General features: G+C 38.3%; 1 protein-coding gene across 1 annotated transcript; it reads left to right on the top strand.

Annotated features, from left to right (window-relative positions):
- Positions 1-2,386: 2,386 nt before the first annotated feature.
- Positions 2,387-14,371, top strand: nudt3b (nudix (nucleoside diphosphate linked moiety X)-type motif 3b). The gene is made up of 5 exons (XM_083939062.1): positions 2,387-2,651; positions 6,184-6,294; positions 9,970-10,014; positions 10,138-10,222; positions 10,528-14,371. The coding sequence occupies exons 1-5, from the start codon at positions 2,553-2,555 to the stop codon at positions 10,722-10,724; spliced, it is 537 nt and encodes a 178-aa protein (XP_083795188.1). The 5' UTR covers positions 2,387-2,552; the 3' UTR covers positions 10,725-14,371.
- Positions 14,372-15,731: the final 1,360 nt, after the last annotated feature.

Below are 15,731 nucleotides of genomic sequence, written 5' to 3'. Positions count from 1 at the left end.
GCTTTTGCTTGTTCATCTTAACTGAACTATTATTTTTTGATGTAAAGTAGTTGTGCTGATCTGCACCACCTTCCCCTCCCTAAATATCTTATGATACTCCCAGACAGAAAACATTTTGACTGATACTGAGGAGTTCTGATCTACGTCTATTCATGTGCTGTCATCACTGAAGGCAGTGAGTTAAGACGACACATAGAGCTGTCTATAGTCCCTTCTGAGAGCCAATGTTTTCAAAGCATCAAATTATTATTTTAAATATTTATAATATAATAATAATACAATATAAGTGTGTCTGTCTCTGTCTTTGTGTCTGTCTTTGTCTCTCTTTGTCCATCTGTACGTCTTTTCTCTCTTTCTCTCTCCTCTTCTCTTCCTCCCCAACCAGTGCAGACAGATGTCCGTCCTCCACAGAGCTGGGTTTGTCTGACGTTCCTGCCTGTTATAGGGACGGTTTTTGTTGCCACCGTACTCTACGGAGGAATTGTTGGGCCTATGTAAATCATAAATAAGTCATAGAGTGTGGTCTTTACCTAGACTGTAAAGTGTCCTGGGATAACTTTTGTTATGATTTGGCACTGTAAATAAAATTGAATTGAATTGAATTGAATATTTGTGTTTGTGTGAATGAGACACAAAAGGAGAACATTTCTGGGCAACAGCTCTAGACTTTACCCCCTATTTCTCTGCAGTTAGTTCTACTAATATAGCTGCCTGCTGTCAGTCAGTGTATAGTGTTTGTAGTTAGGTGAGTGAGTAGACATGTATTGATTGAATTCATGAGTTTGCACATTTAAGATTAACCACTATTGAGGTGCGTACTAATTATTTTGAGAATCAGATGCAGTACCCTAAACTGCGGCACAGAGCCTGCTTATTATGTAAATACAATGTAAAGTGCTTTTGTAATTATCTAAATGCTTTTAATAATATATTGTGTTAAATATGAATTTCTCTGCAAACAGTTCCATGAATATGTATTTGCCTTGCAGAGGCCAAAAAAGATTGTTTTCACTTTGCTTTAAAGTAATTTATATTAAAAAAAGAAAGTATCTGTTGTGGAAAGTTACTGTTGACAAAGGTCATATTTTTTAATCAAGTTTTTTTTTTCTGGAAAGACAAAAAGCAGCTTGCATTAAACCTATGCTCACATGCATAGGTTTAAGATGTGTACCTCTCTGTGGAAAAAAAGGACAAAGAGCAAGAAGGAAGACTGAAGTGAAGTAGCGAAGGTCCATATGTGTGCATGATTGCCGCAATGATCTAATTTGTTTAGAGAATTCACACCATAAACGTTATTTACCATTAAATTAAAAACTGAATAGTTAATAAGCAGAGAACAGAAAATAGTAAAAAAAAAAAAAAAAAAAAAAAAGCACCAGCAAATGACATTACATGATAGTGCATTGATCACTTTAAATAATAAAAAGTATCAATATCAACATCAATATTGGTGATTATGACCCTGGTATTGCCTGGATCCATAGCTGAAACATGCAGCTAACAAATATGTTACTTATCAATTAATCAGTAGGATCTTTTCTCAATAAACTGAATTTTTTTCTATCTTTAAATGATCAGAAATTGTGAAAACTCCTAGATGCCATACTGATTTTAATACACACCTCTCGATTAAACTTAGACCCATCATCAGTCATATTACTGAGTTGCATTGAGATATGTGTAATAAAAACCATCATGACATATAGGATTTTTCATAATTTCTGACAATTTAAAGATCGAAAAAAAAATTATTGAGAAATAAATTCAAAATGACATAATCGGTTTATTATCATATATGACAAAGAAACGTTAACATTCAGAGGCTGAAACCAACAAGTGTCTGGCTTGTGTTGCTTGGAAAATAACTGAAAATATGAATTGATTATCAAATAGTTCCTGATTAAGCTATAATTGCCTTAACAATTAAACCAACTATGTTTTTAATTGTGGCAAGGGTGATCTTATTATATAAGATTGGCAACTCCATTTTTAGATCAGTTTTGAGGATGATGGTGCGTCGCTGTCCAATACCTGCGGTGCTGAAAAACTGATTTATGAAGCCAATATTAATCAACAGATTTTGTGATTATAACGGTATAATAAATGGATAACGTTACATTTAAATACTTCTAGTACGTTGGTACAATCTTAGTTATTCATATCAGTCTCAAACAAATGGTAGTGACAAGCGGGTTGGAGCCAAAAGTGCCAGTTCCCCTCACCGGCTCACTCCAGTCAAGAGCGTGGTGTACGCGTGTGCGTGTACGTAAGAAACGTTGCTCCAATTCTTCAACGTGTATTACGTACGTTTTCTTACGCCCCCCGAGTTAATAAAGGGTAAATTACGTCGTGGGCGTAGCGGCTGCTCCTTGTAATGGCGACCGTGCCGTAGATGTTGCCTAGGGTCTGGTGAAAATGAAGCGAAGAAGAAGTTATTTCTTTTAAGTGAAAAAACGCCTAGGTTTCCCCCGGAGGAAGGACTTTGCGTCTACAACAACCATCGTCTTTATAAGTGGTAAAACTTAGCTGTACTTTGAACTTTTGTTGTTGAAATGATGAAGCTCAAGTCGAACCAAACCCGGACGTACGACGGGGACGGCTACAAGAAGCGGGCCGCCTGTCTGTGCTTCAGGAGCGAGTCTGAGGAGGAGGTGAGTCCGGGGATGAAGCTGTCTGTGCGGGCCGAGCTAAGTCTGTAAATCGGTATTTTTTTATCGACACCAGTTGTGGTTTTTAAGCCTGTTGTATTTTCTTATGTGGGTTGTGTATTAAACACCAGTGTTGAGCTCGTTCTCATCCAGGTGTTATGCAATAAGCCTCTTTAGCTTTTATACACAGGAGTCAACCTGTTAGCTGCGTGCTAATGTTAGCTGCTAACTGCTAGCCGTTGCTGCTGTGGTTCAGACGGCTCTCGGCCAGCAGCGACCACAGCCCACAGAACCAGGCTGTAATGATGAGTGCTGACTTTATCACGATGAGAAATCGTTGTTTGACTTTTGTAAAAGTGACACGCTAAAATATTTTATTGCCTCGTGTTACAGGTGATTTGGCGAGCAAAAATAACTGAGTGTTAATGCAACTGGCATTGCTAACCAAACATAGAACTGATGTGTAGCTTTAGCCAAGACAGCACTGGTAGCCATAAGATAAAATATAACTTTACTAATCCCGAAGGAAAATATTGTTCCATATTGCTCCATCATTGCAACAATTACAATAACAGTATAATATGACAATAAAAAGTATTAACAATTACAAATAAGATAACAAAAGAACATCAAAAAGGTTAAATAGAAAAATAGTGTGCAAATTTAAAGTGCATATGACATAACGTGATGTAATAAGAGCTATATTGCCCATGGTATTGAACTTGAAAATACTGCACATGATCATGGAAGGTAATACTGAACATTATATTGATTTGATTATTCCCAGTCCGACGTGTCAGCTTTCCTTCGTGCCAAAAAGGGGAGGAGTTGTACAGTTTGATGGCTACAGGTAGAAAATAAAAGGTAAAAAAAAAAAAAAAAAGACCTCATGTGGTGTTTTGTGGTGCTCTTTCTGGTCTCAGTCTATAGCTGAAGGGGCTCTTGTAGGACTCCAGTGAGGCGTGCAGGGGGTGAGAGGTGTTGTCTATGACACTGATACCCAGTTAGCTTACATCACTTCGTATTACACGTTGTTTACTTTTCATCTTTATAACACAGTAAGATTTGGATAACCCACTCTGCTTCATAACAAACTCAACATCGGTTTCGTTGTATACAAATTTAGCTATTAGCTGTATACTAGCTGTCACAGGAATCACTCACAGGGTTCGTACAAGTGTTTGAAATCCTTAAAAAACATCCTTGTGTGGTGATTTCAAGATTTGAAAAGTGATTGGATTTTGGATAAAGTGCTTAAAGTGAAATTCCTGTTATATTGTATGGGATTGCACATATGCTATAACACAGAGAAAATAAGATCTACATATTTGAGAGACTGAAAACAGCATTTTCTGACATTTTGAATCATGAATTTGTCACCCTTCTGTAGAAAGCTTTCACGAAACATAATGTTGGCTGATTATAGCACAATAACATCTGATTTAATGTGATGAACAAGTGCTATAATCAGTATACTGAATATACTGTAGGGCTGTAGCGATACGCTAATCTCACGATACGATACACGATATTCAGGGACAGTGTGATTTTGGTGACATCTTGTGAGTGGACAGTGGAGATGTTAACAAGTCACTTTTTGCAAGTCCAAGTCAAGTCTCTGAGGGAAGCAGCAAGTCCGAATCAAGTCGCTTATGGTTTTAATAAATATTAAAATATAGTTGAAGTGCAACCTTGTTGTATAATTACATAAGGTCCCAACTAATGGCAGCTTATAATCTTGTGTAAATAAAGAAAGTCTGCTGCTCCCTTTACCTGGAACTAATTACAGACACACCTGAAACTCCAGGTCCTGCTCTCATTGAATGATTTTAAGACATTTTATAACTTGGAGGCAGACTCATCTGGCTTTAGATATTCTGCATTATATAGTCATGATTATGCTCGATTTTGATATATTTTATTTTATTATAGTTACGTATTTTGTATTGGCTGCTCATTATGTTTGTCAGAAACGTCGTCAGTTGTGCTGCTGTCTGTCTCAGGACACTCTGAAAAAAGAGATGTTTAATGTCAGTGAGCTCTTTCTGTGAAATAAATACAGAATCCTCCAGCCTCTCAAACTCAGTGTGATGGTTAAAGCTAATAACGCAGTTAAATTAACATTACATGGTCACAATAAAGCTGTAACCTAAACTTGTCTTTAGCTGACATTAATATTTAACGTGTATTTCTCCAGGTTTAACGGCGTTAGCCAGCAGATGGTGGCAGCACCGGCAAGAAAACACTTTTCAAAAATATGTAATTTAATGAACGCCAATCTAAAAGTTAGCCTCTCACAAAGCTAACATTAGTAACAAGCTAACGTTGATAGTTCAATGCAGCTGAGCCTAAAACACAGAAGTTACATTCTGTTATTCTTTAGTTTCTGCTGTGCCTGAAGTTATTAAAGCCAAACAATATGACAATATGTTAATGTAACTGCAGCAGCAGACCGGGTGAAGTTAGTTTGAAGTTGGATATTTGGATAGACTGGGACCGGAGTGGGTCTGTTGCCTGTCCAACTTAAAACTAACTTTGCCCCTGCAGCAGCAGCAGCAGCCGGTGACATGCTCTCCGTGTCATCTGCAGAGTGTGGCCGCTCACGCATCTCTGTGGGAGAGAATGACTTTCTGCTCCTGATGTTAATGCTCCAAAAAGTAAAAAAGATAAAAAGATTTTGCACGAGTCTCAAATCTTGAGTCCCCATATCTGCTTGACAGACAGCTAGAAATGCTCTACAGTGACACTAGCGGCTGGTGGACCTAAAAGCTCTTCCTGCAATGCGAACGGGGAGGAAATGGGCAGCGAGCAAATTGCCAGGGGGATTTGAATGGGACTTAATGTATTAATACTTGTGGCCAAAAATCGACACTTTCTGTGGAAACAAAATATCGATTTATATCGCAGAATCGATAAAATCCTACAGCCCTCATATACTGTATGTACTGATACAAATGTGTAGTTTTCCACAGCTGGAAAATGCTGGAAAATCATGAAAATGCACCCTGAAATGCTTGAGAAGTGCTTGCATTTGACTTTGGATAAGGTGTAAGAACCCTGCACTCAGAAGCCTTCAAAAGGTTATTTGAGATCAGAGGCGATTTTGGGAAGCGGATGTCCAGTCAACAATACACACAAAGATGTAATTGTAGTGGAATCATTATTACCAGTTAGTGTGACCAATAGAGACTTAACTAATTACTCATTCTGGTTAAAGTAGAGGCCAGGTTGTGAATAACGTAAGTGTTGATTACAGGAAACATCAGTAGGACCTGCACTTAACTAAAAACTTTTAAGAAAGAAGTCCACCAGAACGACGGTCAGCCAAGCCTCAGCTTTTCTCCCAACACATTGTTGACACCATGAACTCACCATACTTGTGTGGGGGAAAAAGGAAAGCTGTGACACTAGTTATTCACTCTGACCTGAAGTTATAGTCTTCATAGAGTTCATTGTCATAATCGACAGGTAATACACGATTATCAACATTGAATTAGACTGATGTCTAACCAGTCCTGTGTGGGATGCTTTACAGGTGCTGCTGGTGAGCAGTAGTCGACATCCTGACAAGTGGATAGTTCCTGGAGGGGGAATGGAGCCAGAGGAGGAGCCCAATGTTGCTGCAGCTCGAGAAGTGTGTGAAGAGGTTGGTTCTTTACAGTTTTTCATAATTATTATATGTATTAAGCCTGTATTGTGGGTCCCTTTTCTTTTTTCTTCTCCTAACTGACTGATGTTCGTTATGTAGAATGTGCCCTGACAAACTTTACTTGATGCTTGTATTTTAAACTTGGCTGTGAAATATGACTAAGTTCATAGCCGGTAATATTGTTCTGAGAATTAGAAATGGATTTCCATTGGCAGTGTGGCAAATACGTTTTGAGTGTACACTTATAAGATGTATTGTATTTCATTTCTATTAAATCATGTCTGTATTTAACACTGGACCTAATACCTTGCTCTCAAGCGCCATTTCGTCAATGCAGTCATTCTGTTTGCATGGACAGAGAGAGAGAGCCTAGCAACATGTAAGCTGTATCATAGCATCATGTTACAAAGCTGTGTTTAGGTGTCAAAGGAGGTCACACTGAGATTGAACACTGGCTGCCCAGCGGTTGCACTACAGGACTATCCAAACCTACAAATAAAGCAATCAGCTTTCATTCTTTGTCTGTTTTAGACAGTTCTATTTTTGCAACAGCAGCCTTATTAAACAGGCAGTTTGAAGGGCAAAATGTGTTTGTTTGCGAGTTTGGGAGGATAGGTAGCAATTGGTAAACAGTCCTACAGCTCATTGGAAATCAATAATACTGCTTATACTGCCCATCCCTTAAATCAGGAATCCCCCTTGTGTACAAGCTGCTCATTGCTTGGGCATTTAGATCAGAATGACGACAGGGCACTAAAGACATTGAATCTCAACCGGCATTCAGCTCTTGGCGGGTCCTTGACCATGCAAAGCCTATTCTGTGTGTGATCCATCACACTGGTGGATGCTGTAGATATCATCCCTTATCCCGGCTCCTGCTGTTCAGGAACGTCTGCGTTTACAGGACCCTGTCTTGCGAATACATTTCCACGGGTTCAAAGGCAATGTCACAGATGTTTGTTCAAGGAGCTGAACTCAACATTTAGAACATTTAATAGCTGCGGGTGTTGTTATCTGAGTTTCTTTGTTGTTTGTTTTAATAGCTGGTCCAGACATGCATGCATGCATGCATGTATGTTACTACGCTTCCTGAGAAACGGTGGACCAATTTTCCAGTCATGGCAAACACATGGAAAATGTATAACATTGTCATCTGAAAGGGCTAAGTAATGTTCAGGATCATATTAATATTAAAATGGTAACATTAGTATATGGACAAAAATATTTTGAATAGGACGAAATAAGACAAAATTATTTCTGGGAAAAGGGGTTGTTTTAGTCCAGTGAAATTAAGTTGAAGATGAAGTTGAGTTTTTCAGGGTTAAATTACGTAATGACGGATTGGTGCATAGATTTGCATACTCGCCGATACCCAATCATGCATTTTGGGTTGTATCGGAGGCATTTTTGATGACCTGGTATTAAAACAACTACACTAACCAAAATACACCGCCGCTGAACTAATTTTTTTTTTTTTATTTGTCCTGGTAAATTGAAATGTGTCATACATTCTAAGAATCTAAGAGAAGATTTCACAGAGAAGCTATAGTCATAGACTGGTTGGATATTTAAATCAGACTTCCACAGAGAGAAAAACATTAGTGTATGCCGCAATCTCTGTCTGTCATGCCAGGTAGATCATCACTGAAAAAGTCCTGGAAAATAATCGCGAGAAAAAAGCGGGGACCCTGATGTTAGTGCACGAGGCTGTGAACAAACGTTGGTATTTCACATAGTGGGGAGTGGTCTGTGAGAGCCATGTGGAGGCAATCCCAGCCCACTGGTTTTTTTTCTTCAGTATTTTAAATACAGCTAATTTTTTTCAAAACTGTGAAAACCACATTCAGAAACTTTGTGGTGACTTTGAGTGGTACTCAAAGTATCACCACTTCCTAAGCTTCTTATTGGACGGTGGTATAACAGGACATATCCTAATCCTGACAAGCTTATTCTGATGACCATATCAGCGGTGAGTGATTGCTTATGCTTATCGGTTTGGAGTCTTGCCAGGGATGACAGTGAAGACACAGCTCTCAAGAGCAGGCCAAAGGTTACAGAGGGTTCCTTTGTGTCTCTGACTAATCACGACCTCGGCTTATGCCTGGTAGTCATACGCTCTGTACCAAGAAGGCACAGGTCAGTGTTGCATAACTTGTAATGCAGTCTCAATGCTGTTCATCCTGTCCCAAGATGATGCCCAGTAGTCTTCAGTTACATGAATGCTTGAGTTGGGAGACATTTTCCATCTCATAACATAGAGGTTGACTTTTGGCCTATTGCTTAATCCCTGGCACATCTTTGGGGTTTCTAGTGGTGGGCCTGTTCTTTAACATATGAACTTGCTGAAGGCCTGAAGAGTTTAATTCCATGGTGAAGTGAGTGCAGTCAACATTTATTTATAGACTGAAACTGGAACCTGTAGAAGAGGCTGCAAAGATGTCAGCAAGTGGCCCGGCTCTGTATCTATACCTGACCTATCCACCTCTGGGAGTTAAGATCTACCTTGGGTACTATCTTGTTTATTAGAATATATTTTATATGTCAAGGTAACATGCAGGTTGTCTGGAAAGCAGGTTGTGACATTTGCATGGCTTAGGCTTCATAGGAAGAGCTACGGCCAACGATAACAGTCAAATCTGTTGTTTGTCTGTGACCTTTTTACACAATCTTTTATGGTACTCAGTAGTATGTTTAAGTAAGTGATAGGTGTTTACATGTATTCTGCAGCATTTTAGAACTGTAACAACTACTCCAATGACAATTTCTTAAGCAAAAATACCAAACCTTTACTCTTCCAGCTTCTCAAATCTTTCAATTTGAAGATTTTCTCTGTTTTATATAATTGTAAATAGAATATCTGTAGGTTTCTCACAAATGATCAGAGAAAACAAAACATGTGAGGCTTGGGGTCCGGGAGATTGTGATGGGCATTTTTCACAATTTTCTAACATTTGGTCTACAAAATGTTAATCATTCAGTAATATAGAAAAATATTGGCAGAGTAAATCAATAATGGGAATGGATGTTAATTGCAACCCTAATATAGTTTATACTGTAATTGCACCTTTAGTCTGAGTTGCAGTTGGTCAGAAAAGATCTCACAAGATAGACTTTGACTTAGATCAAGCTGCTAGTCTAGACTTTAGATAGACGTCTAAGTTCATCTGAATAACACAGCTCTTAGTCCAGTTAGACTGGGAACAGGATAGCCAAATATCTAGACTCTTCTAGACTGGTCTAACACCATAGACCAGTGTGAAATATCTTTGCAAAAACTGGCCCCTGGTTTCCAACTAACTGGTTGTGACTATAAATGTCTGTTTCCAGAACAAAATATTCTATCTTACTGTTGTTGGCTAAATTAGACCTCATTGCACTGAAGTGTGAAATTAATGAAGGAAGAATGCAAGACATGACAGTGCTTTTGCACATGTTTTACTAGTGTGTTACAATTCAGCAACAACCCAGTAATTAGATGGAGTGAATGCGAGGGATAAAAATAATCTTATGATGTAATGTAATCCACTGCAACACAAACAATTTCAAATTACAGTCCCAAGAAGATACTACGAGGTTAAAAATGTGTTTACTGGCAGGCTACTAGATTCAGAACGGCCCTTAGTTATGATATGTGTTTGCTCATCATTTTAATTGTTCTGCTTTATTTTACAGGCCGGGGTGAAGGGGACTTTAGGTCGTTTAGTTGGAGTATTTGAGGTGAGGTTTGTTTGCTGACGACTTCTTCTCTTCTTTTTTTTTGGTCTTCAAATGTCAACAAACTGTGAAGCAGGTTTGCAAATGAGAAGTGAAAATACCTTTTTGTTTTTTTTGTCTCTACAGAACCAAGAGAGAAAACATAGAACCTACGTCTATGTACTTATTGTAACAGAGTTGCTGGAGGACTGGGAGGACTCGGTCAACATTGGTAAAGCAATGCATTTGTTTACTTGTTGAAATGAGGATCATACGGACAAAGTTCTTAGGCAGTCACATGCTGTCTGTGGCTTTGTTTTTCTTTCCCAGGCCTTGGTGACATTACAGTTCAGGGATTTCATTGTATGTTTGTTGGGGGGAGATTATATAACGCCAGCTTTGTTCCTGCCTTTTTCACTTCAACACTTAGCACAGTACTAATAATTGGTCAAAACTATTTTACATAATGTTGTTTTACTTGGGTTGTCTCTTACATGTCTTAACTTGTTTCTCAATGTTGTCTTTTTCTGTCGACAGGGAGAAAAAGGGAATGGTTTAAAATAGACGATGCCATGCAAGTGTTGCGATGTCACAAGCCTGTGCAGGCCACCTACTTTGAGGCTCTCCGGGAGAGTTGCCTGACCAGTAATGGAACACCTTTGGTGGCCACGATAGGTGGGGACCTCTCCCCTACCTACAGCATCAATCAGAGCTCGGTCTCGGGTATCAGATAACTAAAACCATAACTCTGACACCTCCGGGAGCTTTCGCCACCACTTGCGCCCTTACTTGTGTCATTTCTCTTCTCTGTTCTTCTCTCCCTTCTCTTCTGTCTCAATAACATGGTTTGCCTTGCCAACTCCTTTGTGCCAGAACTGTGGCACAGACTTGATGACAAGTGTCGGGTGAATAGTCTGAAACACTTTGTAAATGTAAATGTAATTTTTTGACCCCTATTTTTTTCTTTTTACTGACAACTGCATGAAATGTACCCTTCGTTCTCTTCCCTTAACGCGCCCTTAGCGTGGTGTTTATTGAATGCAAGAACTACTTTTTACTGTTGTAATGTAAAAGTGTATACTTAGTGCTTAAGCTGAAGGCTTTTGGAGGTCTTTTTAAAGTCTCCTCCATTTTTTTTTAGTTATGTACTCCCTCCCCCTGTTAGTAAGGATAGGAAATGTTGTCTGTATCTGAATGAACAGAATTGTGGGAAGTGACTTGTCTTGCATGAGCACTGTTGATGTTGTGTCTCACTCGCTTGAGTGACCTGATGCTGACTGTGCAACAGACTTGTGGTAAGGTATTCATTTTGCTCCTTATCGTGGTTATTGATGTCTATTCAGTGGGAAGGATGCAGCCCCTCTCTAGCTTCTCAGTTTCAAGTGTCAAGTGTGTTTCTCTCTTATTGGGGAAGCTAGCCAAGCACTACCGGTTTCACTCTCAAACAGCATATATATACTGTAAAGAGAGAGAAAGAATGTCAACATACAACAACAAATGAACCACCTTTCTCCTCAGTGTCTTTACCTCATTTTAATCCCTTTTATGTTTTCTTTTTTTAAACTGCTCTCTTGTGACTGGCTACAAAGTCTTCCTCCACATACCTCTACAGAGGTAGTAGAAGTAGGAAAAATCATGGACATGTAATTTCAAAGTGCAGCACATATCACTTAAGTTATTAAATCCAATTTCCATATTTAACTCCTCACATTCAGTTTGGTTTAAAGCAATTGTTTACACTGTGTAACAGCACAGGTGACTTTAGTGGGCACTCATTATGGTCATTAATTCTTTCTTCTTCTTTTTTTCAACCCTTAAGTATTTAATCTGCATCCCCAAAAAACATTTAAAAACACCTGCTTGACATCGAAAGTAATGGAATCTATTATGCTGATGCAGAACAAAAAAGCCTTGTACAGTTTGAGACCTCGTTTTTAACATGTAAAATGCTCTTGGATACTAGTTTTTGTTTTTATGTTTTCTTCTCTAACGTCTGGAAAAAGTCTCTTTAGCCAAGCTGCGTCACTTGGCCTTGATGTGGCGTGAGGCAGCTGGCTCAATACTGTGAAACTGGAGGCGCTGTAGATAGCATGTTAGAGGTTTTTATTGTAAATTGTTTATTTCTGTATAGATCAAAAGTGAGAGTACAAATGACAAAGCACCTCTTACACATCTGTGAGTTCGACATCATTTCAACTGAGGCTGGAAGAACTGATTGAACTTGTGTCGTTGGCTTTTGGAGCTGTTGGGAACTTTCTCTTCAATAGTCTGCAGTACATCTGAGGCTAAAGGACAAGGAATGTGGCTGTGGTAGTTGGTGAGAGTGAAGATTCTATTTATAATCAAATATTCTCTTCCTTTTATTTTAGACCTAAACCAATTAATTATTGTAATAGTAAGGGATTACTGTTTAGCCAAGCTCTGGTGAGTTTCCAAACCACTATTTAGTTTATAAGTAAGGCAGATATGAAGTTACTTTTCAAGCCAGCAGCTGTTCCACTATCTCCAGTCAGTGAAAAAGGCTTCTTTTACTGTTTTTTTCTGAAAGACTTCTGATACCGTGGTTTTCGGTCCATATTTAAACCTCGGATAGCTGCTTGGGAACATCAGAAATGAGCTGTAAACACAACTTAGACATCAGCTTTTTTTTTTTAAGTTTATAAGGTGGCAAACCCTTTCCTATTCATACATATGGAAATATACAGAGCAAGATAAGCATTTATTTGGTGTTATGCTTGTACCCAGCTGATAGATATTAGTCCAATACAATAATAATATTCCATTTCTGCCAATAGATCCCCCTAAATCCTTCACACAACCTTTAATATAAACATTGATTATATCAGCTTTAAAGCACAACTTTTGCATAGTGAACTTTGAGTCAATTCAATACAAATAAGTCAGTGATTATCTTGGCAGCACTCACACCTATATCTAAGACTTACAGGAGCTGTAGTTTTTGACAAATTAAGTAAAATTGATAGTTAAAATGATGTGTGCTCAGTTTAGCAGCAGCCGATGCTTGTTTAACTTTGAATGTTGACAGAAAACTCAAGTATCACAATGTTCAGAAGCTGATGGAGAAAAATCCTTCATACTGAAAACTGAAAGCTAGTGGATCAAAAGCTAACATAGAAAAGAGGCAGGAAGGTTCTCTTCGGTGACCGCAGTAATTGTCAAACAGTGGTGATTCTTTTATTCATGGTTTTCTATTCAAGCCACTGTGGGGGCACAACTGTCAGCAGAGCTTTAGACTGACTCCTTTTATTATCCCACAAATGGAATAACATTTTTCCTTTGCTGACTGAATACGTAGAAGGAATCTCAACCTTTACAACAGTTTGAGACTTTGATCTGATTTTTTTTTTATGTGTATGAGAAAGGTGTGGTGGCCAAAGTCTTGCTTTATGATGCCCTTCATAAGATAGTTCCTGTTAGACCTTTTTAGTCTCTCATTGAAATGTGCAATCGTATGTTAAGGGGTTGAACCTGTATATGGCTTAATAATCTAAAACCTCTGAGTAATTGGCGATGATTTAATTTGCACTTGATTGGTTGGATAAGGGTGACAAGTACTGTCAAAATGAATGTGAGGAGGATTTCCACAAGTAACAGTGACTTAATTATTGTAGACCACTTGTTCTAGATCCATATTTTTTTTGCTGTTGACAAGCAAATGTCTTGTACATAACTAACACATCACCCTTACAGCTTGAAGACGTACTTTTGTCGGCATTGGTCGATAAGGATCTTGCCCCCCCCATCTAATTCAAATTTCAGCACATAGGAAAAGTGATTTAGGCCGGAGTTCAGGAGGGAATTTATGAAGTACATTTCTCTTTTAAAGCATGTTGGAGTTAAAGGCATCTACCATTTATCCCTGGAGATTTATATTATAAATGGCCCTTTTTTGTATGAAATTGAAGCATCTGAAAAGAAAAAACCAGACGAGGAATTATTGAGAGAACAATGAGCTTCAGATGGTCACTTCCTTTCTAATGGTTTAAATGTATTGCCCCATCTTGTGGTCAAAGCCAACAATATCAAAAGCACACACTTTGCCGCTGAGGGTTGTAACAATCAAGTTCCCTTTGGCATGATAGTCATAATTGAATGACTTTAATAATTAGACTTTGATTGATTAAATACTGCTTAAAAATCACCACTAATACAAATAACTGAATAATATACTTAACGTGCCCCCGACCTCAGCCTTGAAGTTACATACTCGTAGTTGTGTTCTCCAAGGTACATGTGTCACTGGATTTTTTTTTCTTTTCCTCTCTCTTGTCATTCGGGACTGTGGAATAAAACCAGTGCGAGAAGACTGAAGATTGTAATATAAATGTGCCAACAAATAAACACCAGTATTTCACATTCAGGCCAGTGTCATTGACTTTGTTCATATCAGTATGATTATTTGGATTTGTGTGTCTGCACAGCACTTTTCAAACACTCATTCTACAGAAACTGACCTTGGGGGCACTCTTCGAGGTGGGAGCAGTTTGTGCGGGTGTTTAGAAGAGGGCTTTTATATGCAAGGAAATGATTTGGAATAAACTCAGAGAAGCCGATCTTATTGTTTCATCTTTCTTGATTGACCCTTATTGACTAATTTCCACACGACACTACACTAGAATGTAGATGGGAGCATTGATATAAAGTTTAGTTTTGCGTGCTAGACTTGAGCTAAGATTTCAGTTTAATATACCAAGTTACAACTCAGTGGTCAGTGCCATAGCTCTTACTAAATATTTTTGATGTGCAAGTGTCTAAAGCATCAGAGCATTTACAAAATTTTGGGGGCACTGTTAAAATATAATTGGTGCATTAGGTTGCAGTTTATATAAAATGATCTAATGCATACAGTAATAACCAGTAATTCTTAGGGCATTTAAAAGATTTGTCTGACACGATCTCACCATTGTACATAATTTAAAAAACATTTTTAAGCTTGTCAAATCAGCGCAACATACTGATTTTAAGCAGGTTTTAATGTGCTCTTAATGCAATGTGCTCTCCTATCCTGTGTTTACTACAGCAAACTGGATAAAAAGAGTGAAATAAAGTTAAAAGCCATTGTGCAAAGGTAATGGGGTAACTGCTTACAGCTGGAAAACATTTAAATATATTGTGCATGATGGCTAAACAGCCTCAAAAAACAGAAAAGTATTACATTTTCTGGATAAACAATTTTGCTGTCTCTGTGAAGTCTAAGTGGAAGTTTGATATATCACAAAATATATCATTAGTGGGTCAGCGTAGGGGCTTCAAATCCAAAACTTGACCAAAATAAAGTATTGTCAAGGTATGAAGTGCTGGAAACTTCATGTCAAATAGTTACAAACAAGTGACACATTATGAAACATGACTCTTTGTTTTGTCCTTCAGTTTGTCACCCTTCTGTATTTTAGTTGTTTAAAGCACAAAAACATTGAATGTGAAGTGCAAAAATCACTATACTGTATGGAGGGACGGTGGTCTAAAGAGCTTGTGACAGTGAAGGTTGTTGGGGAAAGTGAAGCATACAATAAGCAGGGCCCCTCCCTCATTACCACTACTGAGGTGCACTTGAGCAAGGCCCCTAACCCCAACATGTTTCCAGTTTCTACACACTCAAGATCTATTTCAAATTAGTGTGTGGTGTTGAAATGGGACAAAGCTGATGGGTGATTTCATATTAAGAACAGTCAGAAAAACATGTAATAACAGAATTTATCACTCTGAAGCAGCAGCTGTTC

This window comes from Echiichthys vipera (assembly GCF_963691815.1).
Source record: "Echiichthys vipera genome assembly, chromosome: X".
Lineage (NCBI taxonomy): Eukaryota > Metazoa > Chordata > Actinopteri > Perciformes > Trachinidae > Echiichthys > Echiichthys vipera.
This window is presented reverse-complemented; position numbering and strand designations above follow the sequence as displayed.